Source organism: Gloeophyllum trabeum, assembly GCF_000344685.1.
Source record: "Gloeophyllum trabeum ATCC 11539 unplaced genomic scaffold GLOTRscaffold_00009, whole genome shotgun sequence".
Lineage (NCBI taxonomy): Eukaryota > Fungi > Basidiomycota > Agaricomycetes > Gloeophyllales > Gloeophyllaceae > Gloeophyllum > Gloeophyllum trabeum.
In genome coordinates, this window is record NW_006920418.1 from 980,415 (window position 1) to 1,006,828 (window position 26,414).

Below are 26,414 nucleotides of genomic sequence, written 5' to 3' on the forward strand. Positions count from 1 at the left end.
CGATTGTGATTGGCTGTGATTACTTGGTCCTTCGCTTTGTAGCGCCTTTACTGATCGTTTGGCTGTTTGACTGCTCTTGGTTGTGTACTCCCCATCATGTCTTTATCTTCTGAAGTCCGGATTCCAAAGCTTGATTTTTCCACTGGTCATCCTGACATTTCCGGGCAATCTCATTCTGTGGCGGTAGTTATGAAAGAGCTGCCCAGTGTTGTCCGTCCCCAGGGTCATCCTGCTTATTTCCGGTTGTTCAAGGCTCCCTTCTTGCCCACTGACCCTCATGCCCTTATGGTGGATACACCAGATGTTGGGGATCTTTGGTTGTGTACTCAACCTGCTTCCAAATCTATCTGGTATCGAGGGACCACTCAGATTTGGGGTCAGTGGGATTGCACGGATGTATACACTTTCCATCCTGATCTGCAACTTCAAAAATACAACCTTGTGTTGTCTGGAGCCATGGAACATACTCATCAAGGTCTTTCCTGGGTTTCATCTTCTAGGAAGGCCTTGGTGGAGAAGCCCGTGTCTTATGGTCTATTTACCGGGTGCAGTGTGGCCAGGTTGGTTTTACATTATTTGTCTTTTATATTGGTTCAATTTGTGTGTTAGGCATATGCTCTCCTATTGAACTCCTGCAACTTGAGGTTGGTCCGTTACTCGATCTGTCTCCAGGACACCCAGCATTGTCGGATCTGTTGTCAGATCAAGAGATATTTCACTGTCTCCTTCCGTCTCGGATAATATGTCATCTCAGCCGATGTCTTTTCCAGCTTTCGGTGTTGATTTCAACCTTGATGGTGTATCCAGGTTTTCTAGTGCTCCTCCGAGTACTTTGACTAGTCTCACTGATTCTGATGTGGATTATATGGCGGCTCAGTTGGGTGTCATGGATATGGTTGCTGGGGTAGAAGGTGTAGAGTTTCCTCCTGGTACCAGTCAAGTCAAATGGGCCAGCGGTGTAGTTACTATGGAGCCTTGGATTACGCCTATTGGTCAAGATGGTCTGGTATGTTTTCTTCTGATCGGATATATTTTCTATCTTCATTGTTTTATAGGATGTTTTGGGTGTGCGTTCTATGGCCTCGCTCCGGATATATCCCAAATTGAGTCTAAAGACTCTTTTGTGTATATCTTCGATATTCGTGATTTGTGTAAGAACATCAATGATCCAGATTTGGAGGATCGCACTATGGTAGTTCAGCTTATCAAGGATAAGATATCCTGTGGTATTCCTGTTCTGGTCAGAGGATTTCCTCTTCCTTCCATTGAATGGGATTTCTCATCTGTAAATCTTATGAAGGGTTTTTTGCTTAATCCCGTTTCTATTCAAGGTATGATCTGTTTATTCTCAAATGAACGTATTCTTACAACTCTTTCTTTTTTGATTTCGGGTTAGAGGCTTGACTTCGTACAGCTTCAGAAACTTATACCAAGAGTCCTGTTGCGGATCTCCACTTGGAATTGAAACTGGGTGATTTTATAGCCGCCACCACTGAGCCAGATTCTGAGGATAGTCCGAAGATGTGTGGCAACTTATTAGACAGCTATTCTATTGATTGGTCAGCAATGCCTTGGGTTATTGCGCGAGTTCTTTATTTTCCCGGTTAATGTCTCTCTCATGTATAATAGGGACATCAACAAGCAAGCTACCGCAGTTCATCAAAACTGGCGGGACTGGCATATTCGACTCAATAAGAATGCTAAAGGAAAGGAAATAGCTGGGCCCGAGACCTTTAGTGGGCCACAGAGTATGCATCCTGATGGCTGGCAACTGCAGATGTGGGACTTTTTTTACTCGCATTCATCATGATGCGGCCGGTGCCGGTACTTGGATGGCTATAAGAGTGGGAGGGAAGATGTGGACTTTCGTGGACGTTTCTCAGCAGGGCATTCGATCTCGGGACCGTCTTGTGGATTGATTCTACCATGCTATGGATCTCTTTACAGGAACTCCCAGTCAAACTGTGCCTCATAAGGCTGTCACTGTTTGTTTGCAATGTGGTGATATTCTGTGAGCTTTAATTCACTCATATTTTTATTCTTTATATTTTATTGATGTGCCTGGTGCTTAGTATCCAGCTGCCCAATATTATGCATTGTGTTTACACTCCAGTGAAGAGTATCGCAACCAGGGGCCATTTCTACATGTATTCATCTATGCATCTTATGGAATTTGACTGTCGGGTGGACCATCGCAAGGGCGGATGGACTACTAACCAGGTTCATCCCGGTGCTTCTCATCTCATGGTCAATATGGCCCTGGCTCTCCCTAACTTTTCCGACAAGCCCATGCTCAAAATTCCTTTTCTGGGTTTAGCTTGCCTTATCATGGATAGAGACGCTTATGAGCCAAGCCTTGATGGTGTTGGTACAGGGGTATTATCCTCAAGACATTCAACATCGGGAGGAGTTGGGAGAGTTGGACAAGGCGAAGAAGATCATCCAGGCTGTATTGGATGCTAACAATATTCCTCTGTCTCAGGTCGACATTCTTCTGCAGTCTCTGGGACATGATTACAAAGATCCCGGTGATGAGCAGGTGGACTTGTCCTGTCTTTGAGAGTGGGACACTATCTGTGTGGATGAAGATTATCGTCAGGTTTTGAAGGACGTGGTTTGGTATGAGCAGCAGAAGGTATCTGCTGCAGCAGCCTCTGGGGCTGGTAAAGTCGCTCATCAGCAGTTGAGGGAGGCTATCCAGCTTGAGAAGCAGTCTGTTCATGGAAAGAGTTCTAACAACTAGTAATGTGCTTTCTCTGTCTTTGAGTGTAATGTTTTGATTAGGTCAATTGTAGACATATTTTGCCTGAGCTTTATAATTTTTGCTGCTTTTGTAATCTGACCAGTCTCTCATTGTCTGTTACTGTTGGATTCACTGTTTCATATGTTTTGGGCTTGACTGTGCATCAGTAAGATTCGTCGCTATATGGTGTCAATTTTGAAGTCACTGCAGCTGGTAGCCACCAATGTCGACTGTCTCTTATATATATTTTGTAGTCAATCTGATGCTGCATTGACTTTGTAACCATCACTGTCGACTGCATTTTTGTAGAGTGTATTGATTTTGTAGTCACCGCGGCTCATAGCCACTGAGGTGGACTGCCCATTAGAGCTTTAAACTCTGCTGCTTACCGTGTGCAATATCCTTCGAGTTGATTATGTTCCCACGGTTGGTTTCCTTGTCTGAGTTGTGATTTCGGCACATTGTATCACTTTGATATGCAGTGTATTCGAGGATGCATGTTTATTCATTCCCTGCATTTACCTCTCCGTCACCGCGTGTTCATACAATTAAGGTCTGAAGCTGGTTGAAGCCTTTATAGTTGGTCCGACGACTTAGTAGCCACCGCACCTCATAGCCATCGTCGACTGCCTATTATATATTTTGTAGTGCGTCCGAGGTTGTATTGACTTTGTAGCCACCGCGGCTCATAGCCACTGAGGTCGACTGCCTATTAGAGCTTTAAGCAGAGCTGTTTACCATGTGAAATATCCTTCGGGAGATTCTGTTCCCACGATGAGCCTGGTCTTCTGGGTTTTGGAATCCCGTACTTTCTGTTGATGATTATATGCTATGCCTTGTACTGTGCATAGAGGCATGTGCGCTATATATTAGATGTTGTGTAGTTATTGTTCTGCTGTATTCACTGGTCGGTCAAAGCATATTAAGGTGGAATAGAAGCATCATCTCCGGTTACGAGTCCTGAGTTTACGAAGGATGAGTCCTTACCAGAAAAATTGGGTGCATGCCGAACGTTGTACCCGTGGGAATCAGTGTTGCCGAGAATGTGTGCCACTTTTGCGCCGCATATTTGAATACAATATTCAATTTCCGCTTGTATTGGAGACTACAAAAAGACTACAAAATCGGATTTGTAGTGTCTGTTTGCAATCACATTGTGTTTTCGTCTCAGGTTGTTCATGTATTTCCGTGGTTTCTTCTATGAAGATGTGGTTTTGGGTTATCCGTCTACTGGAATATTTCGAGCATTTAATCGTATCTCCTTCCTTTACTGCATGCACTTTGTTGTGTGTGGCATGTTGTTACTGTGGGAATTGACTTCTGTGGCTGTTTATAGTCGGTGGGTGAGGTGCCAGCGCCGGTTGGGATCTCTGGCTTCTCATTGGCTCCTGCTTACTATGACATAGCTTGACTGCGGAAAGTGCATTTCTGTAGTTGAGTGATGTCATAGTTGCCCACTTGCTCATTAGTCTAGGACGTGCAGCAGTTGAAGCATGTCAACTTGGTGGGATGTGCTTCCTGTTAATCCAATCATTACTGGTACATACACATTGATCTTATGTCGGTTATAAGAGGTTCTTGAATGTTGCACTTGTGTTCTGAAATAATACACTGACTGCTGAATAGTTTGACGGATTGTGACTGTGGGAATTAGTCTCAACATTGTTTGTTTTTCACACACATAGTCTGAGTCGATGTGTGGTTGGCAGAGACTATGATACAAGTCTCTCCGGTCACAGGCATCTTGGGCCTGTGTTTTTCAATCTCTGCTGCCTCTGGAACCCTGATTTCTTCTGCTCATTGGTCTCTATATGTCCCCATGAGAAACTGAAACTAGTACATGTGTAACATATATTTCATTTCTGCTGCTTGGGGTACTCTTTGAGTATCCTTTCTGATGTCTGACCTTCAGTTTTGGGGAAATGAATGCAAGGGAGCTGCCAATTGAAGATTGGCAGTGGACAAGCGCTCTGGCTCTGGTAGGATGTTACCTGGAGTCTGCAGGTATTATTGACTATCTCATCCACTGGGGACAAAAGACCTGTGTCACAAAGCTGCCAATCTTTGATTGGCAGCAGAGGAGCACTTTGATCTATGTTACTTGTGTCTAGTAGTGCAGCTGCTACTATCCCTTGCACTGGGTACAAATACAATTTTGTAGTCTTTTTGTAGCCACCAATACAGACCAACTTTTAATATGTCAGAGTGGCAGGGACTTTTATGGTACAATGATGGCAGAGCCACAGGAGGACAAAGTATGAATGAAGGGGACATTGCAAATGCATATATAAGGGATTTCAATATGTGCATAAGAAAGAGTACTGTGTACATCAATTGGAACATTTATACACCCAATGCTATCACTTATCAGACACAACTCAGGACTTGTGTCCTGCCATGCATAGCAATGGCCCTCTACTGACAAGTCGTATTGCGGCCTCATCTTGCATGATACATTATCTCTATGTCTGTAATCATGTACATTGGACTCCTATGAAAGACTTCAGCTCCTCGAAGCTGCGGCTCCCACTCCGCAGTCGCTCAATACTATCCTCTGAAATTGCCGTGGACGGCTTTGTTTGCTTTTTCTGGCATATTGCCTATCATAGATGTGCTCTCTTGACTTTGCACTCCTGGCGACTTCCTAACCCATCCACGCTTACCGGCTACTTACAGCCGGAGCAAGGAGAACAAAGCAAGGCTTGTAAATAAGGGCATGTAAATGGAGTCTGTGACGTGCATCCCGCTAGCGGATGAACGGGCTGTGGCTGTGGCTGTGGCTGCGACATATGGGCTGTCGCTGGTGTCTGCCCGTGATGTCAAACTCTGATCGCTGCTACCCAAAGGAATCTGTCACGTACAAGTGAAAGCCCCTCGATCCTCCTGAGCCTTCTTGATGTCTGCCGTGAACGTTTTGCTGGCATCGCTGCTAACCGTCGAAAGAAATCCTATCCTGGGTGGGTCAGCCGAAGGATGCGTCAAATTCCCAAAGTAGAACGCAATAAGATTTCTGCATTCACGTCATCAGAATATTGTAAAGGGGGAGAGGAGCTCGATGTAGTTCTCACGACTTGAAGAACGTATCGCCTAGAACCCAACTAAACAAGGCGCCTCTCTGAGCTGGATCCGTAGCGAAGCTATCGCTCGCCACGCAGGCATTATACACGGACGGATTTCCACGGAGCTGTTGACTGAGAAGATCCCGGGGATCAACGGGAAACATCTTCCCACCGATTTCGAAAGCCAAAGTATGTTGCGTATCGCATGCAGTCCCGAAAATCTGCTGGATGTTATTTTGCGGCCCTAGAATGAATGACGTGCCCTACAGCCCGAAGTGTCAGTAGGGCTCAGGCATCCGATGTGATGATGGATTTTCCGAGACTCACGCTGTCGATAAGGGCAGATACTCCCTGGGAGATGTTGCCAGTCGGATTAGGGAGTTTCTTGCCATCAAAATATACTGCGTCCAGCATTACCTCCCAGTAGCTATCAGGCAACAAATTAGTAAAGTTAACCTATGGCGATGTTTCCCAACATAGACTAACAGAGGATAAGTCTTGAGATACAACCGGTAAGCATCTCATTACGCGGCGTCTTTGATACACTCACCTCGCTGGGTGCGAATGATGGAGGAGCGGCACCGCCGTTCTCTTCCGTGTATAGCCGTACAGGTACCCATGTCAGTGACTTGTTATCGATACCGTTGGGCAACCCTCCCAAGGTTAATCTGCCGGGATTACTGCTAATGTCAATCACATCTCGCTGTAAAGCCAACTGTAACCACAGTTCTGAGCTAGGTTCACCCGCACAGTAAGGGGATCCTCACCGAGAACATCGCCTGCTCTAGTTGGCCGGAAACGGCTAAGCGAGATAATAGGGTGCCATTCTCTGCCATGGCTGAGAAGAACTGGTCCGCAAGGTTCCTTTGGCCTGATGCCAGATCTGACTATATTGTATATTATGGTGGAGGACTTGGTCTGAGGCTCATGCCACGTACCGAACTTCTTGCACTATCGCGTTCAATCGCGCTCCAAGGAATGTAGGTGAATCCTTGCATACATGCCATAGCTGCACGCGGATAACATACCTCAAGAGTGGGAAGCCAAACCCGACGATGCCTGCATCATTGAATTGATGTACCGAGGTATTAGAGACATTGACAGCCCCGAAAAGCTGATTGCTCATGCTGAATCCGGCGAATTGCACACTATCACTGTTGATGGACCCCGAGACCATGGCTCGGTGAAGAGAATCGCCGTAGTCTATTGTGAAGTTGAGCTCAGGATTCGATACTGACGCCGAAGGATAGCGAGGACTCGTTGTAGAGTTGCAACTCTGGGTCTTGCATGCATCTGTGATAACCCATAAATCACTAGATCCAGTGTCTATCGCGAAAATGGATTACAGTCAGCCAAGTACATGCTTCGGAACCAGGCAGTGCATCACCTAGTTGCACAGGAGTACTGATGTTGCCGATTTGTATGACTACATCATATATCCTGGCAACTTGTCAGGCGCAAAGTCAAGATCACGGGAGAAGCCCAAGACATACACGTCATACTGGTCCCCTAAGCCCATCGAGGTTATCTTTTGTGCACTCCTTTTCAGCGGCAAGACACTCGACCTCCCGCGATTCTGGGCGGTACTGAGCGTATCCTTGGTGAGTCTCGAAGGATCGAATCCTCCAGTAGATACTTCTCTATTGTCTAAGCCGTAGGGCAAGGCCCTGCTGAGTTGCGGAAAAAATATTGCAGACAATGCGAATAAAACAATGGTCAGATGAGCCATCAGCGTCCAGCGCAACAGAGAAGAGCTTAAAGAGAATGAAGATGGAGGAGCCGCCGATGGGAGCAAATACTCACCTTGAGGACGGTCTGCGAGGAGTTATATACGCATCGAAGGCTATGCGCGTATCCCACATAGACCTTTCTATTGACAGTTTGGATCATTTGTTGGCGCTAGAATGACGAGAGGACCCATCTGATCTGATGATGAAGACGACGCTGATAAGCGGTGAATAATCGCCCCGATCGAATTGTTCACTCGAAATTAGGGATAGCACACTAGACATAGCTCGAATAACCCCCGACGCTGAGACGATCGCCTTGTGTAGGATTCGGAGCGGCTGCTCAGCACAACTACTCCGCGGAACAGTAGCGTCGACATGAGAGTCGCTGGCTTTAGCTTCTCATAATGCGGGGATAGAAAAGATCCGTCTTCAGGCAACAGGCAGTGCATATGCCTTGAGCACTCATTTCATTTGCCGGATGTAAACTGTCCGGGATTTCCATTTTGCTCTTTAGGAGCTATTCCCAGGTAGAAAGAAACCCATGCCAATAAATCGTAGGCCACAACGTGGAACATCTTCCAATCTTGCGCGATATTCATGAGCTCGTTCCCGTATCAGCGAGATGAATCATAGCCACTAGTTCACTCATCGTTGCAAGTGTATCATTTCGTGCGAAGGTTCATGTAGCAGACCTCAGCCAGAGCGCGCCGCAAAGAACTATGGATAAATCCCGCTCGACCCTGCCCATTCGTAGGACTCTGCGGGATGCAAAGCTGCTTGTGAAGCCCGGTGTTCGCATCATCACTTTCTCTACGCACAAAAGGCGCACTGAAAATCCAGGAAAGTACACATTAAAATGTTCCGTGCCCAGGCACAGTTAATCGGTGGCCACCCCAGCTGAGCTGGAAGGAAGTGAGTCTATGCAGCAAGCTGTACCGCAAACCTGTGTCAGAGGCGGGAGGAGGGTCCGGTGCATTATTAGCAATTCGTTCCCACGCATTGTCATCGCCGTCGAGCGCGCGAGTGGCGTATTGCACTGATCTCTTGTCTTCCGCCGACCTCATCGCCATGGACGTCGACGAGCCCATGCCACCCGCCGTCGCCGCCAGCGCCAACGCCATTGCTGGCCCCTCCCGGTCGCACGACCCGCCCGCCCTCTACCTGCCCCCACCAGGTCTCGCACGACTTTTGCGCGTTCACTCCGTGCAGTTTCACTGACTTCACTTGTTTTCCATGTCTCGATCCGTGAACAGGCCCGCCGCAGTCAACGCCGCCCTTGACGAGCACCCAGGACCTCCTCGCCCGCTTTCGCCTCCTACCCGCGTACGATCAGTATGTCCGCCCATTCCTCACCACGACGGCAGCACCGCCGATAGGGTCTGCTCCGACACCTATCGACAAGGGCAAGGGCAAGGAGGTAGCTACGCCTGCCGCTGCGTCGACCCCCGGTGGTCCTGGAGACGGAGAGGAAGAAGATTTAAGGAAGAAGAAGAACTACAAGTATCTTATTCAAGGGATACCTGGTATGTGTCGTGCCACCGCTCCTTCAGCTCGTGACCGACGCAGGCCGCCCCAGGCAAGCACTCCATGAAGAAGGATGACTACTTGACGACAATGATGCAAGTTCCGCCCAAACAGCGGATCGCTATCGTGCCGTTCGATGCACGAACGCAGATTGATGCCTTCACAGTCCCGACGGGCGGGCTTGTAGGGGTGCGTTCATTTACCCTGCAATCATGTCACTGTGACTTAAAAATTTTCTGTCTATTTAGTGGAATATCAATAGCCTAATTGAAGAGTCGCCGCAAGCTCGAGAAGATCGAAAGAGACGAGTGAGTACCCACGGACTATTTGCGTGGGCTTTCTCACATCCTTATCCTATCTACAGAAAGAGATGAAGAGGCAGATGAAGGAGAAGGAGAAGAGCTTGGCCCCCAATGGCACTACAGTACCAGGACAAGCACCCGGATCCTCACGCTCGCAATCCATTCCCCCATCGAATCCCGGAGGTCCTGTAACAGCCGGGAACACACCTAGGACCGGGACTGCCAGACCAAACGTCCCTCACCAACAAACACAACTCCAGTCCACCGGCACACCCGCTGCGAACGGGACTGCGTCCCGCCTCCCACCTGCCACTAAATCCGCATCAACGCCAAGAGGCGCTCCAACTCCCTCGACGCCGAGCCAAGACCCCTTTAGTATCCGGCGTAGTAAGAAACGCGAGCACGAAGATAACGTTGGGCATGCGAATAGCCAGGGTCCCGGCGCGGGCGGCGGCGGCGGCATTGTCAATGGGGTTAATGGTCATGCGAACGTGAACGGGCAGGCGGGGAAGGGGAGTGGGAAGCCTGGTATGAACGGAGTGCGACCACGACCACAAAAGAAGCAACGAATTGTGAGTAATGCATTTCGCCTGGGGATTTGGGATGGAGTTTATTGACTTGCAGTAGGATATGCGGGGGCAGGCTAGGGAAATGCCTGTCCAGCAGCCTACGCCTCAAGGGGTGTAGCGCCTCGGAGGTCCATGGTGTTCGGAGCGGAGTCATCCGATGGAACGTGGGCATGGGATGAACTCCCGTAACACCCTTGGCGTATCCTCTTTCGACACGGAGGACTTCTTTCCTTCATTACATACCGGCATCCACTACAAAGCACAACACTAGCAAGCACGTACATACTCCTCACTGGGTTTGGATAATAAAGGGGAGCTGCCCTCGCTTTTGTACTATCAGCGATCAGGCCAGAATGAATCTGGCTTCATGATTTACCTCTGACGAATTGATCTCATCCTGTTGCGATCCTATTGATGAATGGCGTACGCGACTTTATGCTTGGACACTCATCATAGTTTGCATGAGGCATTTATGTGAACTAAGGCGATAGGCGGTATCTTAGTGCTACAGGCTGTTTCACACTGGAGGCTGAGAATAGTAAGGTTAAACGTTCACTCTTCCGCGTTGCTGCGCTTGTACACCGGCCGTCTGCTCCTGATACTCTCTTTGTATGATATCTATGGGACATGGCCAACAATCCCCGTCCTGCGCCAGTCATATCGGAACGTGCTGAAATTCACAAGGGCTGCAAATCCCTGGAGACGCTCGTCAATGTACTGAATGATTACTGTGAGGCTGCAAGTGCGATCGTCGCCCTCCAGAAGAAGCTCGCCAAAGCGCTCAGGGAGGCTGCTGGACTGAAATGTACGACTGAGATTGCAGGTGGGTTGTCAAGAAGTTTCTGCTCCGGTTCGGAGTCTGAGGGCCTTCTACCTGCAGCTAATGCGCTGAATGCGAGCGCGACTATATTCGAGGCACTTTCCGATGTCGATACCAAGTTCGCGAAGGTTGCGGATAAGGAGTGCGATGGGCTCAGTAACGAAGTGAAGAAGTGGTTCAAGAAGCTGGCGGTAAGCTTTACGCTTGAATCCCAACCTATATCGTGCCCCTTAGATGTACGTTCAGAAAGAGGAGAAAGCGCACGACGAGAGGATCGCGAACGCCAATGCCAGGATCAAGCAGGCTGGTACGTATCAAGTTTACTGCGCTCTTGTATAATCCACCACGTCCTTGCAGGCCAGCTGTACGAGAAGAAGTCGAAGAAGAACGTACGAGAAGCTACTGAAGAACACGCCCGCTACATCAACCTGCTGTCGGTCTTAGGGCCTGAGATGTCACAGGACAAACAGTCAGTCACTTACTCCCATCCTCATCTAACGTGAACTCAGATGATAGCGTGTCTGGAAACCCTTGATCCACAGCAACCACGCATTGTTCGTTACACAACGGTACACCTCGACGACGTACAACGTCGCAGCCGCGTTATCCCGAATTGCAGATGCCGAGTGGTTGCGTTCGTGTGAAGGAGTGAGGCGCTTCGCGCCGACTGTCGGCCAGCTTGGGGAATGGAGGGCCCTGTGTGAGGGTGGATGGGTCGGCGAGGTGCCCAAAGGTTTGTCAGACCCAGATGCCCAGCAGTCATTATCGATCTCCGCGGATTACCGGGACGAAGAGATGTCAGCTAAGGAGTACGAGGCGCGTATGGGTGGAGCCAGGCCTTTTGGAGTGGACGATGGTCTGCGGATGCCCAACGGGGAGCAAGGCAGGGAGCAGGGGAAGAGATCTCCGTCTGGGCAGTATACACCCCTTGAACAACCTCCGCCACAGTATAATCCTCCCCAGGGCAGACAGCAACCATCTCATACAAGCACTGACGGGTCTACCTCTGATCATGGCCGAAGCCAGGAAGACGGGCAAGGACGATCCAGCCCTCGATTAGCATTGGAATCCTTCCCTACGCCTCCCAAACATTTCCCCCTTCCACCGGTCGCTGGGAGCAGGAGTAACAGTTCCGGCCCTCCGTCGCCCGTTCAAAGTAGACCAGCGCATGATGGTTTGCAAGATTTGCAACAGCAACAACAACGTCAATCGCAGTCGCAGACCTCGGTAGGTTCTCAACCGAGCTTCACCACTTTGCCTCGATTAGCGGAATCCTCCATGGAGGAGCTTCCTCCCGATGCCCGCACTGTAGCTAAGACCGATGCAATTCCGACACGGACTGAACTGCAGCCTAAGGACGACGAATCTGTTACATCTCCGGGTACGTCTCAGGAGGCTAATGGCCATATCACCGCCCCCAAGGCCCAATCTCGCCGTCCCCTGCCCGATATCTCCTCCTATCAGCAGGAGCAGGATAAGCGGTCGTCCGTGGCTGGTTCTGGTTCTGACGCCTATCGAAAGGGTGATATCTTGGATGACCGGGAGCTCGGCGTACAACAGACGGGCTCTGGGCAGGAATCGAAGGCTAGAGCTACTGAGTCTAGCGCCAAGTCTCGCGATCTTGGTCGTCGAGATTCTGTCACGAGCAATGGCAGTATTGTTGCGACAATGCGCAGCCGCTACGATCGCGGTGTTAGTGACTTCTTCATATATTGCCGGTTTTCTCTTTCGCTTATAGAGATTCCCTCTAGAATGCTCCCGCCTCCCCGCCACCGAGAGAGGTTCCCAGACTACCTCTGAGCGTGAATGAAATCGCAAGTAAATACCAGACTCAAGGGGGAGAGAAGACGCCGACGTCTCCCAGGCCACGACCCATGTCCCCTCCAGCTGAGCGTGCGATGTCATACGCAGGTGAGAGCGGTCGATATCGCATGTCAGAGCTGCCCATTCGTGAGCGGACCATGACTATGATCAATGAGACTCGAGCACCCGCAGCTGCCGAGCTTGATGAACTCTCCCGGAGACGGCAGCGGCTACAGGAACTGGAAGAGCTCGAGCTCCGGGAGAAGGAGCTAGTACTTAGAGAAAAGGAGCGGGAGCTGGAGGAACGAGCGCGAGAGCTGGAGCGCGATCGTGCACGCGTTGTCGCTTCTCGGGATGCAAGCAGAGGAGATGGGTACTTCGGAGATCGTAATACCATGGAGCCCTCCATGACGGGGGCGCGGACGTACCGCTCCCAGCACGACGCCTCGCGGACAGCCTTCCCACATCGCTATTCGTATAGCACGACGCATCTCGCGGCACCTGCGTCGTCGCAATCCCCTCAGCATCAGCATCAGCACTCCCGCTCGCGGCCGACGACGCCTAATGATCCGTCGGCAGACCATGCTCCATACTGTGGATGCGATCGTTGTTCGGCGTCGAAGTATAGGGCGCCGGATCCTGCGCCGTCTCCCAGGGACCTCCGTCCGCCAGAGAGGCCTATCACACTCCGTCCGGAAAAACCGAAGGGCTGGATTAGGCGGTTGAGCATGCCTGTCGTGGTTGGCAACGCGTTTTCGCTGGACTCGAAGAAGAATGGGAGCTCGGCGAGCCTTGCGTCACCGTCAAGACGCAGCGGAGGCATGGCAGACGAGACGGGTCGGTTGCCTGTCGATTATACTGGGGGGATCAGCAATCGTGGCATAAGCAATTCTGCAAGACGATAATGCTGGACGTTGTAGTAAGTTATTTGTTGGTTACGACCGTCATGGCTATACCCTTTGATGTTGTCTGTTTCGTCTGCAATTTGGTTTGCTAGGAATGGGATGCTTTGATTATTTACTACTAATTAGCGTCAGATTGAACATACCTGTCCCAGACCGGACATACGTCCTATATGTTGTATATCTGTGATCTTTGGGAACATCCTACGGAGGAATAGTTATATGAATATCATGGTCACCAGCAGAGTACACTTCACTTAAAGAGCGATCATATTCAAATAACAGACAACCAATAAGGCCATTAATTCGGTGATACAAAGTCCATCGTAATGTAGTATCATGTCCAGACAAGCTCTCTCGCTTGAATTGTCCGATCATATCATACAGAGGTGGCGGTCAAACGAGCAGCCGCACACTACTACACAAGCATACTAATCCGCCGACTGCCACACCCCAGAAGGGAGCGGAGGGCCTCCAGGTGCCCGTCGCACCCGCTATTTTTTCAGATGCGACGGTGTTCGTGCCTACCATAGAGAGCCATTGACTGTAGTCCAAGACAGTGCCCGTCGAGGTCGGGATAACAGGAGTGATGACAGGGAAGGTGGGAGTGTACGTATCCTGGATGACCTGGGTAGCACCGGCAACGACGGTAGTATATTGGTAAGGAATGGCTCCAGTTGCGGGTGATGGACCAGGTTGGCCGACAACCTGCGGTACTGGCGTCGTCGTTGTTGTGGTCGCCAGAGTAGGGGTGGTGGTGGTGGTATCAGTGGTAGCTGTGGTTCTCGTCCTAGTGTTAGTTAAAGGCAATGTCTCGCTGTTTCGAAGAGCGCGATTAGCTATATGATCGCTCCTGTAATCAGAGGGGGACTTACAGCGTCTCCGTCGTCAAGAGGCCTTCAGCATCCTGGGTGACGGTAATCACTTCCACTATAGATGTCAAAGGGTTATCGCTGCAAAACGCGCCAAGGTCAGCCGGATTGACTATTGGGCAGAGTACACTGGACCACTCACGGGTCCGGGATCGTGAGCGTTTGCTGAGCGCCAACATAGCTCAGCAACGCAAAAAGAAACCAGAAGATGTGCGACAGCATGCTGCGCGTCGAGCACAGAGATGTTGCGTCGCCGTTGCTGGCGGTGGTGGTCGAAGTGAGCAAGATCCTCTTCTCAGAGAGGGAGAGTCGATTCCCACTGCGGGCTGGATGTGACGTCACATAACGAGAGCTGTAACTCGTCACGGGTCACATATTTAATTCGAACTCCGATAGCCGAATATGGTTGTCTCTCTTTCTAATTTTTCGATGATAGATGGATTCCGCCTTTGCTATCGATTGAGCGTCCCCCGCTCTCCTTTCGCTCTCTTTTCTTCTCGACACTTCTCCTCGTCGCTGCAGCTTGCTGCAAAGAAGAGAATGCCGCCCAAAAAGGCCCCGGCTCAGGAGAAGAAGACCATCCTTGGGCGCCCTTCCAACAACCTCAAGGTCGGCATCGTAGGTCTGTTTTCATTTGAAGCACGTTTTCCTCGGAAGCCAACGCATCCTCGTTAGGTTTGCCCAATGTCGGCAAATCTTCGTTCTTTAACGTTCTGTCGGACACTGGTATGTTTCCACAATTTCATGTGACGCTTTGGCGACTGACGAAAAACGCGTGCGTAGACCTGGGGAAAGCGGCCAATTTTCCCTACGCTACCATAAACCCCGAGGAAGCTCGTATCCCAGTGCCGGACCCGCGCTTTGACTGGCTCTGCGACGTGTACAAACCTGCCTCTCGGGTCCCCGCTTTCCTGACTTGCATCGATATTGCAGGTTTGACTGCAGTATGCCCATAACTCGCGCATGCCTATGATCGTGTGACTCAAGGACATGTTCCTTAGGGTGCGTCAACGGGTGCTGGTCTTGGTAACGCCTTCCTGTCGCATGTCCGCGCCGTCGACGGTATCTTCCAAGTCGTCCGCGCCTTCGACGATGCGGAGGTTATCCATGTCGAGGGCGACGTGAATCCCATCCGTGACATGGAGATTATTCAAACGGAACTTCGCTTGAAAGATATTGAGTGGGTGGAAAAGCATCTTGAAGGCTTGAAGCGCGGTGGACGTGCTTTGGGAAATAACTCACTTGCTGACAAGGCAAAGAAGGAGGAAATTGTATGTACGATATGCCCTTTTGATCGTGGTGTGCTCTGACTTTACCAAGGCCACCGTAGAGAAAGTCTTGAAAGTGCTCAGCGAAGAAAACAAGGATGTGCGCAAGGCTGAATGGTCGAATAAAGAGGTGAGTCAGATAGTCTCTTATCATGCAATCCTGGCTCCACTTTTGTGTGATGATAAAGAGCGCTAGCGCTCGAATTCTATAACCCAGCTCGTCGAGGCGGGAGTAACGCCCCAAATCCTATGAGATGAATTTTTTATCTGACTCCATTACCTACTTCTACGACTTGCGTGATCCAGTCGGCTGACTCGCTATTGTGACAGATTGATGTTGTTAACGGCCTCACTCTTCTGACTGCTAAGCCCGTGACTTACTTGGTCAACCTGAGCGAGAAAGACTACATCCGGAAGAAAAACAAATGGTACGTCGATGCTCAGAAATTCCCTGTATTCATCAGTGTTAAGTGAGTATGTAAAGGCTTCCTAAGATCAAGGCTTGGATTGATGAGCATAACCCTGGCGATCTCCTCATCCCATTCTCCGTCTCCCTCGAAGAGCGGCTAGCTCGGCTGTCACCAGAGGAGAAGGAGGAGGAGCAGAAGAAGATCGGGGCTACCAGTGCGCTCGGTAAAATCACCAATGCCGGATATCAAATGCTGGACGTGAGCTGTCTCTAGCCATCTCACGTTCAGATAGATAAGCTGACTATAGGGAACGTTAGCTGATCCGGTATTTCACTTGTGGACCCGATGAAGTTCGAGCATGGACTATACGTAGAGGCACCAAAGCTCCTCAGGCGGCAGGTGTGATTCACTCAGATTTCGAGAACAAGTTCGTCTGCGGTGAGATCATGTCGTACGACGATCTCAAGGAGCACGGCAGCGAAGCGGCGGTCAAGGCCGCAGGAAAGTTAAGACAACAAGGGAAACCATATGAGAGTGCGTGCTTCTTCCGCTTCCCGGTTTCGTCATCGGGGTCTGACTATGTCTTTGCAGTGCAAGACGGTGACATTGCCTATTGGAAGGCGGGTGGCTAATAAACCTGCTTTTGACGTAATAGAACCAATGTATAACCCTCTTGTGTATCTTAACCTCTGTAGCGATGGATGACTGTTTGTCGGGAAACGTTCATGTCTTGTGTTGTCCTAGGCCTCTAATGGTCGTGATGATGAGTTACATACCTCACGCAGCGGTCTCAAGTTTGGCGACGTGTTGGAGTGGTCGCATCATGATGGCTGAACCCAGCAGGAGATAACACTTAAACACAAGGAAGGTGTCGAACAGGACCCACAGTCGCCCACAACCGGTGAGAAATTGGAATTTCGAACAGTGGCGACCGCCTTATTGCGATTGGGCCTCGCCGCGATCGGCCTGCTGCAGCCACATTGTCTCAATCCCTCACGCCGCAGCCGCCAGCTCTGCGACCTCCTCATCTCCATTTCTGCTAGACGCGCGACTCGAATTCCTGCGAAGACCATAGTTGTTGCTGTCAGCTACGCTGAATGGCGGAGCCGGAGTCTATCTCAGCTGTAGCGGTTGTGGTCGATTGTTCTCTCGCAATCTCGCACGAGTGGTATTACATCCTTAATCAATACCTCCCAAGCATTATCCAGCGCATACACGGAACCACCCAGGGGGCAAGCCAGCAAGTAGGTAATCACTTTGCACCAGTTGTCCCTTCCAGAATAAGTCTGACCTCCCGCTTGATCTAGTGCCGGTTAGCCCTAATCACATACAGCACCGCTAGCAACCGCCCGAGCCCTATTGTCAGCAAGTTATTCTTCCAGCCACTTCGGCTTGCTCTCGGTGTGATTAGAGATGACCCAGATAGGCTCGGGCTGGGCTCCGTAGCTTCATGCGGCCGGGGAGCAGCTGTTCTAGAGGCTATGGTTGCTGCGACTGAAGTACGTGCTCCGAATCTCACGCTTCCGCCTTATATGAGCCGGTTTAGTAACTTACACGTCGACTAGATGTTCGATGCCTTAAGCATATCATTAGCGTCTACTAAGGAGCGCAAGCCTCTCCTACCTCAATCCGTCAACCAGTCGCCACCCAAACGCAATGTCCCAACAGTTACAGCACGGCACATCATTCATATCGCAGATTTACCTCCAGATGGTGCGAAACGACCATTGCGCAATACGTTTCCTAGCTTGGACAATACGACTTGGGACACTTTACCTGAAGAGTTGCGGAAGGTAGCGTCCCTGTTGTTTTCGCGACGAGCACTGACCGGAAGATGTTATTTGTAGAGAGACATCAATTGGAGCATGATAATGCTTCAGCAATCATCTACACGTCTCGCGGAACTACATTCAAAGGTGATCATACTCCAGTCAAGTGCGCCGCGGCCGCGCTTCTCATCTCTATATCACCGCTAGGTGGAAGCTAAAGATATAGTTACCCCCTGGTTTCCTACGTCGAACAAGCATTCCCTTCTACTGGTTGGCTTCCCTCAGAAAGGTACCCCTCGCTCCTAACACCTCACTCGTGGGCTAAGCCCGCTTTCTTCAGCTACTAAGCGTCCTGGAGATCCTCCGACTACACCAGAACCTAAAAGAGTGAAAATAAAAGACTCGTCTGGGACCCACTCTTCCCCCAACAACGCAAGTGCAAGTCCGTCCAAAGCAACGCTCGCGCCGTCTCCCGTGGTGCCCAAGGTCAGCTCATCACCTGTACTTCCGCCTGAACCTCCGGCGCCTACATCGCCAGCACCCCGACCGCAGCTGCCTGCGTCCAATATAACACCGTCACAGCCACCCCCACAACCTCAACCGCGCTCTACCGGTCCACAGAGACTGCCGCCTCTCGAACAAGTTGAGGCAGGGATAAAGGCTATGGAACGCGAAATAATGGTGTTGAGGTCTAAGTTGCCTGAATTAGAGGGGAAAGGTGCTCCGGAAGTCCAAGCGGTGAAGATGCGTTTGCAGCAGAGCATGGTCCGGTATACGCAGCTTCGGGGCATGCAGAAGGTCCTGAAGGAGCGGCAAGCCCCGGGACAGGGAGGAGGTAGTATGAATGCTGACCCTAGTGCGGGCTCGCAAACTGCGTCACCGTTTACAATGGCACAGAGCAATGCCCCGCCTCCCGACGGACAATCAAATCATGACGCAGCGCCCTCTGGACTCCCCATGGGTGCTCACCTTATGCACGGTGCGCAGGGGGCGCATATGGCGAACGCGAATCTGCAACAAGCTCAGAATCCCGCGAGTCAAATGCCCGGGATGCCTCCTACCAACGATCCCAATCTGCAAATGCAGATGCAGAAACTTCTTCATCAGCGCAACAATAGTGGGCAGCAGAATGCTATGGCGACACCGCAGCCCGCGGCGAACCAAGGTCAGGATCCTCCAGGTCCTCGCAACGCACGCCTACAGTGGTTCGGACGCATTGTTTGGGAGTTACCTACGCTAGGCGAGGTTTCCGCCGATATTAATGTCCTATCTCCAGGGAATCTGTGAGTGGTAGTGTATGCCTGCTTTAACTTCCGCAGACCGTGACGAGTGATTTGCAGAGAGGGTGAGCTGTGGCCCCGAAGCATGAAAGTGAAAATCATGCCAATGCCCCCGAAGGAGGATATGCAATCTTTCCTGAAAGATACCCGCGCTGCAGTCTGCGTTATGCAGGCTATGGAACCGGCGGACAACCGAAGACGTTTCACCATGTTCATGCAGGCGCTACTACAGAAAAATGCGGCAAGTATCTTCTTGATCCACCCTTGTCCGCCTGGCTAATAAATATCCTTTTCCTTCGAAGTATGCTTCTTACTCATGGCCCTATCCTGCCAACGAAAGCCAGATGAGCAACTTCCTGCTTATCTCTGTCGGGGGCGCAAAGTTCCCGATCTTCGGCGCATACTTCCGGACGGTTGGGCCACCCCAAATCCCGATGCCCAAATCAACACCGCCCATCGATTTGTCGAAACTGCCGAACCACATCAAGATGCAGCTGCAGCAATTGCCTCCGGAGCACAGAGCGCGGCTCCTCCGGGAGCTGTCCATGAAACAGCAGCGACTTGCATTGCAACAGCAACAGAACATGCAGATGCAGAACCAGGCTGGCCCTTCCCATCAGCCGAAGCTGGGAATGGGTGGGCAGAACCCGGGCTTCGGCTTCGGCAATCCGTCCCTTGGTGCCAACAACATGATCAGTGCCATGAATATGCCCAGTAGCGGCATGCAAAGGGTACCGTCCAATCTTTCCAACGCCTCGCAGGGTGGGCTTGGATTTAATCCGACAATGTTTTTTGCCCAAGGTCAGGCTCAGAGCCTGAATGCAGGCGGAGTACAGCCGAATTTCGTAATGGGTATGGCGGCAAACATGGGTATGGGTGTGGGTACCGGTATGGGGCAGAACCTTGGTATGGCGGGTGGCATGCTGCAGCAACAATTCTCTACGGGGGATACAGGGTTTGACCAGGGCGCCGTGAGCTACGAGATGCTTCAGTCATTTATGCAGCGGAACGTGGACAGCGCCGGGGGCGGAGGGGGTAGCTGAGGTCAGTCGTTATTCCTATGACATCCTTGGCAGACAGATGGTGGCTCGATGTACTTATAATGTATGAGTGGAGTGTAACTGTGTAAGAGTACAGTACCTTCCGTGACAGCCACCAATGAGAGTCCGTGAGAAAGAAGTTCATGGTTACGAGTCCTGAGGCCTGAGGCCCAGTGGAAATCGACAATATTCTCGTGTTTTTAGATATGTTCCTCTATATAACAGGTAGAACAATAGCTCTAAATACAGGGGAATGTAGTAAGTGGCACTTTAAATACATGGACTTATATTCTGATGATTTGTGCCGCTATCGCAGCTGGCGTGGCATAGGTTGGTAATAGATCTAAATACATCGAAAATAGCTGCAAAATCAGGAGGATATACAGTCGTGGTGCGCTGCGTATATGGGCTTCCCCGGTATCAGGAGTGAGTGGTAGGATATTCTTGTACTTTTACAGATATCCACATGTGTTCTCATATATTGCCCCCTCGCATGCCCATCTCGCTGTATTTACACTTATTACTATGATTTTATACCTTTTCATGATGTCGTTGTGACCCCCACCTCGCCCCTCTGTTTTGCCGGGGGACCGGCAATCCCACATCCCCCCGCTTCGCACCCTCTCGTATCCGATCCCCACTTCCACTATCTCTACACGCCCCCGCCCCCCACTTACTCCGGTTTGCGAGCGCGACCTGTCTCCCGTTCCATATGCTGTACTTGCAATGGGCACATACCTATTCAACCTGTCCTCAGGATCGCCTCCTGCGTTGATATTGAAGTCAGAATATTAAAATTTTGTAACCTAACTAACAATTACTCACTATATCTCTACACTCTTGTGCGTTCCGCAACGTGCCCCCTGCGGCCCTGCCTCGAGAATTCCGCGTAAGACAAGTCATATTGGTAAATAATTCAGAGCGCAAAGAGGACGATACCTTGTGGTTAAGAGGAGTGTGCGTGCAAACGTTTTACTGCGACGCGACGACTTTATGAATCGCGCGAGAGCGGCAAGTGATGTCATACCGCGATCAATGCAGCTAAATATACACCAACAAGTTGAACGCGGTAGAGTCTTGTAGAGTCCGCGATTCAATCCGACGCGGCCGACGCGCTCACGCAGGCGACACGCGAGGCATGCGCTCACGCGACGTACTCGACAGCAGCGCATCCCCGTGTGACGCACACCTGATGCAGGTAGAGTAGGTCGAGGGAGTGTCATGCAAGTGTCATTCAGCAGTCTGTGGCTTCCAAAATATACAGGTAAACATATGCAAATATATTTAAAGCATCTAAAAATACGAAAATATTGTCGATTTCCACTGGGCTGAGGCCTGAGGTATGAAGGATGAGTCCTTACGCTCAAAGTTGAGCGGTTTGCCAAACACCGACGGCGTGGGAATTAGATGCCGAGAAGTCGTGTGAATACTCTTCTGTAGTGGCTCATTACAAATGTGGATCTCCGATTTGATGTCCGGTTATAGTAATCACTACAAAATGACTACAAAATCAGATTTGTAGTGTCCCTTCTACTTCTGTTTGTCCCTCACTCATCACCACTGCATCAAACCTTTTGAGCTTTTTATTATAAGCCTTTTGGTTCATATCAGGTATCTTCACAAATATTTTCACAGATTTCCATGCACATTGTGGTGCCCTATGGACTCGTCTCTTCTGCCCTGCTTCTTACCGTGAGAATCAGCCATGGGTGCCCTTTGCTTACCGTGGGAGATGCCTGACGGAGTTCCAATTTGAGGTTGGTTGGGATTCCTGTATTCTGATTGGCTGATTACTGGCTTGTAGTGCACTGCCAGTCAACTTCAGAGGCATACTATGACAGGTGCTGGCTATGACATAATGAGCATGTAAGTTTGAAGGAAATGCAGTCCCATGACATCATAGCCATGGACATAAGGTTACATCTCCCCAGGTAAGGTGCAAAACAGTCACAAAAATGAGGAAAAATTAGGTAAAATCCTAGGAAATGTCAGGAACTAGATGTGGTGTTATTAGTCCTATTAATAGTACTTGTGCAACCTGAGAATCAAATGGATCCCAAAAAATGTGGAAAATGAGAAAGAAATGCAAATAAAATCCTGGAATTAGCTGTGGTATGCTTGGTGCTGCAGGGCATGAGTTGAGAGGAGCTCTGCTGAACCTTGAATATGTTGCACTTTTTGACCAACTGGCAAGTTCTGGTGTGCCATGTTTGGCTTAGGTGGCACTACTACAAAATGCAGACTTAGAATTGTCTCACATCCCTTGCAACTGACAAGCATTATCTAACTTGCATAGACAATGCATAAACTACTGTAAAGATCTGTATGGTGGCAATCATAATATATAATGGGCCCTCCATTGTGTTGCTAAATCTGCTACTTGTCATGGCTAATGTGGGCTCCCTTGCCTCAGGAAATCCTGGTCACAGCCACTATGTGGCTCCAGAGTGTGCCTCAGGCAGTCCATGGTTGCCTGTGCAGATGTATGTCATGGTCACTGTGGCCTCCAGTGCTATTGATGTTAGTAATGGAGGGTATAATGCTTTCTGGAGCAATGCCACCATACAGATCATTACAGTACATTGTGTGCTATAATGTAGCAGAATACTATATTGCAGTAGATATTCAGTACTGCATTATATCTCAACCTTGGTCTACCCCAATGGCTACATGCTCCAATCAGAATTTAGAAGGAGCAACCAGATATGCATTCAAGCTGGAGGTTTGGGGTTGTCAGCATATTGATAAAAATGACAGAGGGTTAAAAAATGATGTTTGATTAACAGATACCCATCCTGCACATTCCAGATGGCAGAAATGGAACATCTCTGACATTGAGGTAATAACCCTGTGTTTGGCTGCACTGAGAACTCAATCCTTCAAGTAAGTATGCTTAACAATGAAATATTGCAATGCTAGTACTAGTATTCTCTACAATGCTGTAGAGGCCAACACATAATCAGCCCATCATGCAAAGGAGGGGTAGAATGCCTGGCCAGACAGAGATTCCCAAGTACCTCAGGACTCGGCAAATGCCATGCAAAGCAGTCACCCTCCTCGCAGAAAGATGGTGCCAATGAATCAGTCATATGAGCATCCCCCTTCTGTAATACTTTACTGTGTGCAGCGTTTGTTTCCCTGTACTTTTGAGTACTAAACCTCCCTAATCTCCTCACTTGTAGATGCTTCCAACCTGCTGAACCCCCCTTCAGATGTGCAGGATAGACAATTTGATGTCAGTGACATAACAGGGCAGGAAATGGGTGCCTCGGCAAAAGTCTGGCAGACCTATGTCCAGGAGGGCTCCTCATATGACAAGGAGCAATGTGCTCTTTTGAGTCAGAGCATGTTATCTTTGTAAGTTTGGATGGAGATAAATGCTGTATTCTTTTCTCCAGCTGATAGTCTCTTGTAGGCAGCGCTCTTTTCTGCAGTGCTCTCCGCATTAACCATGATTTCTTATCAATCACTGAGCCCCCACCCTCAAGATGTGTCATTAGCAGCTCTCCAGGACATCAGTGCGGTGCTTCACACAACAGCGTCCAATACTATGGTGGTAGATACCACAAACTCTAAAGTGTCATTGTTCAAACCCTCAGCTGCAGCCATGTGGGTCAACACACTATGGTGAAGTGATCCCTGACTATCTTGACAGTCAAATCTATAATAGATGTTGAAGTATACAGATTCCTCAGTCTCGCTATTAGTCTCCCCATATTGAGCATCACAGTCTTAGTCAAGCAATGGCTGAGTACACTGTTGGTGGCACACAAGGTCTGCCTCACATATATGCACATCTTCGATTGTTCTGTCATGAAGGTGTTGTATCTTGGCGGCTCACTGGAACCATATACTGTACCATTTCGATCTATTCAGCAGGTGGTGTGATGTGTGACTCATCTGACCGATTCATCATTTTGGCATCTTAAGATAGGGCCAGTCCATACATGACTACCTTGGTCATGCCATGATAATCACATGTTTTGCCTATATATTGCAGGTTAGTGTAAGGAAATCAAGGAAATCATCGATAGAAATCACCACTGTCGAGCTTATAATAAGCTCCATGGGTCAAAATCCTTGAATGTTTTTTATAGGAACTGTCTGTATGTGCTGTATCTTTGATTCCTATAAAAACATCTGTGATTTTCTACCTGTGCCCAAAGTTATAAGACCAACCTCGTGCTTCCCCACCAAGTGTGACAAAAATAGTCACGTGATAGTAGACCTACATGAGCTGGCCCTATCTTTCTATATATGGTGTGAAGTGGCACTGCAGGCCAGCTTCTGATGCCATATATGGTAAGTCCCACGATCCCAGAGGCCCTCTGACCTGTGACAAACACCAGATTTCGTCTTTGGCAGGTACCCCTGTGACATGTGACTGCGAAATAGATCTAAATCATACAGTATACCCTGCCATCCCCCCTACTTCTCTCCATCATGCTATTTCTTCAGTCGCTCGATACTCGCAAGACGAGTGTGGGCAGTCGAGATCTGGTTACGCAGGGCGAGCAACGAATTATTCAACTTGGTCCGCAGGTCAATCACTGCCATTGACACCCTCCCATGCTCCTCCTGCAGGTTGCGCAGGTCCGCGCGCAACTCCTCGATGGCCTTCCACACTTCCTGCCGCGTCTGATCGTTCACCCTCTGTGCCTCATCTAACTCGCCGCAGAACCGCGTATTTTCCTCCCGCAGGCTTACCACATTTTCACGAGCCAGGATCGACTTTTCCGCAGCTCCATGATAGTCTGATAGAGACGTGTGAGTTGGTCCGGAGCTATGATAGTCTGATAGAGACGTGTGAGTTGGTCCGGAGCTATCTCGCTGCGAGGGAACGGAGAGATGAGGGAAAGGTCGGAGCTCAGCGTATGAGAGGGCGAAAGGAGCCTTTTTTTAATCTGCAGGTCGCAACGCGCAGACTGAGGACAGTCAGGATTTCAGTCAGGGGGAGGTGATAAGCCTCAGGATCATCTGACCCCCGAAAACGCGGACTCAGCACATCGTACAAGCCCTCCGGAGCGTACTCGACACAGCACTTACACGCCTCTAGGCTTCTATGGGCTCTAAAGAATTGCTCTATCTAGCTCCGGACTTCCTAGCATCCTTGAGGTGTACATGGATCCATTCCACGATTTATCTCCGCAAATGCAAGCTCCGGGGTGACTTAATCTATGCGACTTCTAGGTGAATTAGCTCCGGGGCCCGTGGACACTTCCATCGAGGGGCATCGTCCTCATTCCCACCCTCCAGCATACTCCCTCTCTCGTTTCCATCAAAATACCGAAGGTGCGGATGCATACGAGTCACCATGAGGCCACCATCAGTAAGCAAGCAGCCGGAGGTAATTAGCACGTGACCGGTGCATCACGCGGAGTGATGGGACCGCTTAGGGCAGGTGGCGGATCGTCGAGGCGACCTCTAGGGGCTGGGACAAGCAAGTGGGAGCGCAAGGGAGTCGTATGGTGTATGGTATAACGGAGGCAAGTGTTGAGCAATCCTGTGGGTAGCGGCGTTTATTTGTTATTTATCTCTGGACGATCGCAAAGCCATTCCTGTAGTATAAATTGTACAAAGTAGCGTACAGAAAAACAAGTTTCGACTTCACCATCTCAGAGAATTAGCATTACGATCTCAGCGACCTGAGAAGTTCGAAAGCGTCGAACTTAGCGAATTATAACCAATCCTAGCTTTGCCAATAGGCCTGACTCATCAAGTGAATTATCTCCGCCATCGATTCAATTAGCTCCGGTGATATGCACTGACACACAACAATCACCAAGGACCAAAGGAAATAAACCTAAACCCCGTGATATGGGTGAAGGCGGTCCGAGACAACTGAAGGGTATTTAATAGTTCGAGGGGGAAAGGAGGAGTAAGACGCCGTAGGGTAGTCCGTAGGAAGACCTAGAAAAATAAAACAAAACCTTGACGCCTGAAACAAACACTAATGGACGCTCCGGAGTATTTATCTCCGAAACGGCGCAAGCAAAGTCACAAACCACGGAACCGAGTGTAGGTTCGGGCCCACGGGAGTAGAAAACACTAAAAGGACTTGTTTAATTTTATTCCGCTATGTGAGACTCACCGGAGCTAATTGAATCGATGGCGGAGATAATTCACTCGACGAGTCAGGCCTATTGGCAAAGCTAGGATCGGTTATAATTCGCTAAGTTCGACGCTTTCAAACTTCTCGGGTCGCTGAGATCGTAATGCTAATTCTCTGAGATGGTGAAGTCGAAACTTGTTTTTCTGTACGCTACTTTGTACAATTTATACTACAGGAATGGCTTTGCGACCGTCCGGAGATAAATAACAAA

General features: G+C 49.8%; 9 protein-coding genes across 9 annotated transcripts; 6 read left to right on the plus strand and 3 right to left on the minus strand.

The window, feature by feature from the left end:
- Nucleotides 1-2,344: 2,344 nt before the first annotated feature.
- GLOTRDRAFT_130525 (uncharacterized protein) lies at nt 2,345-2,743 on the plus strand (the record flags this gene model as incomplete). The annotated part of the gene is made up of 2 exons (XM_007869279.1): nt 2,345-2,539; nt 2,600-2,743. 2 exons carry the CDS (start codon nt 2,345-2,347, stop codon nt 2,741-2,743), a joined length of 339 nt encoding a protein of 112 aa, XP_007867470.1.
- Nucleotides 2,744-5,153: 2,410 nt separating this feature from the next.
- GLOTRDRAFT_139523 (acid protease) lies at nt 5,154-7,572 on the minus strand. The gene is made up of 11 exons (XM_007869280.1): nt 7,296-7,572; nt 7,190-7,242; nt 6,831-7,128; nt 6,741-6,771; nt 6,570-6,689; nt 6,353-6,517; nt 6,289-6,299; nt 6,130-6,229; nt 5,812-6,065; nt 5,605-5,753; nt 5,154-5,550 (listed from the first exon to the last, which is right to left on the minus strand). The coding sequence occupies exons 1-11, from the start codon at nt 7,529-7,531 to the stop codon at nt 5,414-5,416; spliced, it is 1,554 nt and encodes a 517-aa protein (XP_007867471.1). The 5' UTR covers nt 7,532-7,572; the 3' UTR covers nt 5,154-5,413.
- A 1,006-nt stretch (nt 7,573-8,578) lies between these two features.
- GLOTRDRAFT_116773 (uncharacterized protein) lies at nt 8,579-10,381 on the plus strand. The gene is made up of 6 exons (XM_007869281.1): nt 8,579-8,706; nt 8,786-9,055; nt 9,109-9,245; nt 9,305-9,364; nt 9,421-9,930; nt 9,986-10,381. The coding sequence occupies exons 1-6, from the start codon at nt 8,601-8,603 to the stop codon at nt 10,043-10,045; spliced, it is 1,143 nt and encodes a 380-aa protein (XP_007867472.1). The 5' UTR covers nt 8,579-8,600; the 3' UTR covers nt 10,046-10,381.
- A 173-nt stretch (nt 10,382-10,554) lies between these two features.
- On the plus strand, nt 10,555-13,455 carry GLOTRDRAFT_94501 (uncharacterized protein; the record flags this gene model as incomplete). The annotated part of the gene is made up of 6 exons (XM_007869282.1): nt 10,555-10,750; nt 10,808-10,938; nt 10,982-11,054; nt 11,105-11,216; nt 11,290-12,439; nt 12,499-13,455. 6 exons carry the CDS (start codon nt 10,555-10,557, stop codon nt 13,453-13,455), a joined length of 2,619 nt encoding a protein of 872 aa, XP_007867473.1.
- A 249-nt stretch (nt 13,456-13,704) lies between these two features.
- On the minus strand, nt 13,705-14,584 carry GLOTRDRAFT_139526 (uncharacterized protein). The gene is made up of 3 exons (XM_007869283.1): nt 14,467-14,584; nt 14,328-14,405; nt 13,705-14,269 (listed from the first exon to the last, which is right to left on the minus strand). The coding sequence occupies exons 1-3, from the start codon at nt 14,544-14,546 to the stop codon at nt 13,849-13,851; spliced, it is 579 nt and encodes a 192-aa protein (XP_007867474.1). The 5' UTR covers nt 14,547-14,584; the 3' UTR covers nt 13,705-13,848.
- A 142-nt stretch (nt 14,585-14,726) lies between these two features.
- On the plus strand, nt 14,727-16,781 carry GLOTRDRAFT_100492 (uncharacterized protein). The gene is made up of 9 exons (XM_007869284.1): nt 14,727-14,946; nt 15,000-15,050; nt 15,108-15,268; nt 15,326-15,595; nt 15,645-15,722; nt 15,923-16,020; nt 16,077-16,260; nt 16,320-16,536; nt 16,594-16,781. The coding sequence occupies exons 1-9, from the start codon at nt 14,865-14,867 to the stop codon at nt 16,632-16,634; spliced, it is 1,182 nt and encodes a 393-aa protein (XP_007867475.1). The 5' UTR covers nt 14,727-14,864; the 3' UTR covers nt 16,635-16,781.
- A 318-nt stretch (nt 16,782-17,099) lies between these two features.
- GLOTRDRAFT_139528 (uncharacterized protein) lies at nt 17,100-19,058 on the plus strand (the record flags this gene model as incomplete). The annotated part of the gene is made up of 6 exons (XM_007869285.1): nt 17,100-17,246; nt 17,310-17,501; nt 17,568-17,795; nt 17,850-17,918; nt 17,979-18,060; nt 18,112-19,058. 6 exons carry the CDS (start codon nt 17,100-17,102, stop codon nt 19,056-19,058), a joined length of 1,665 nt encoding a protein of 554 aa, XP_007867476.1.
- Nucleotides 19,059-19,909: 851 nt separating this feature from the next.
- GLOTRDRAFT_111565 (uncharacterized protein) lies at nt 19,910-20,202 on the plus strand. Its single transcript, XM_007869286.1, has one exon. It carries the CDS (start codon nt 19,918-19,920, stop codon nt 20,092-20,094), a length of 177 nt encoding a protein of 58 aa, XP_007867477.1. The 5' UTR covers nt 19,910-19,917; the 3' UTR covers nt 20,095-20,202.
- Nucleotides 20,203-24,537: 4,335 nt separating this feature from the next.
- Nucleotides 24,538-25,407, minus strand: GLOTRDRAFT_130533 (uncharacterized protein; the record flags this gene model as incomplete). Its single annotated transcript, XM_007869287.1, has 2 exons — nt 24,538-24,845; nt 25,398-25,407. The coding sequence occupies 2 exons, from the start codon at nt 25,405-25,407 to the stop codon at nt 24,538-24,540; spliced, it is 318 nt and encodes a 105-aa protein (XP_007867478.1).
- Nucleotides 25,408-26,414: the final 1,007 nt, after the last annotated feature.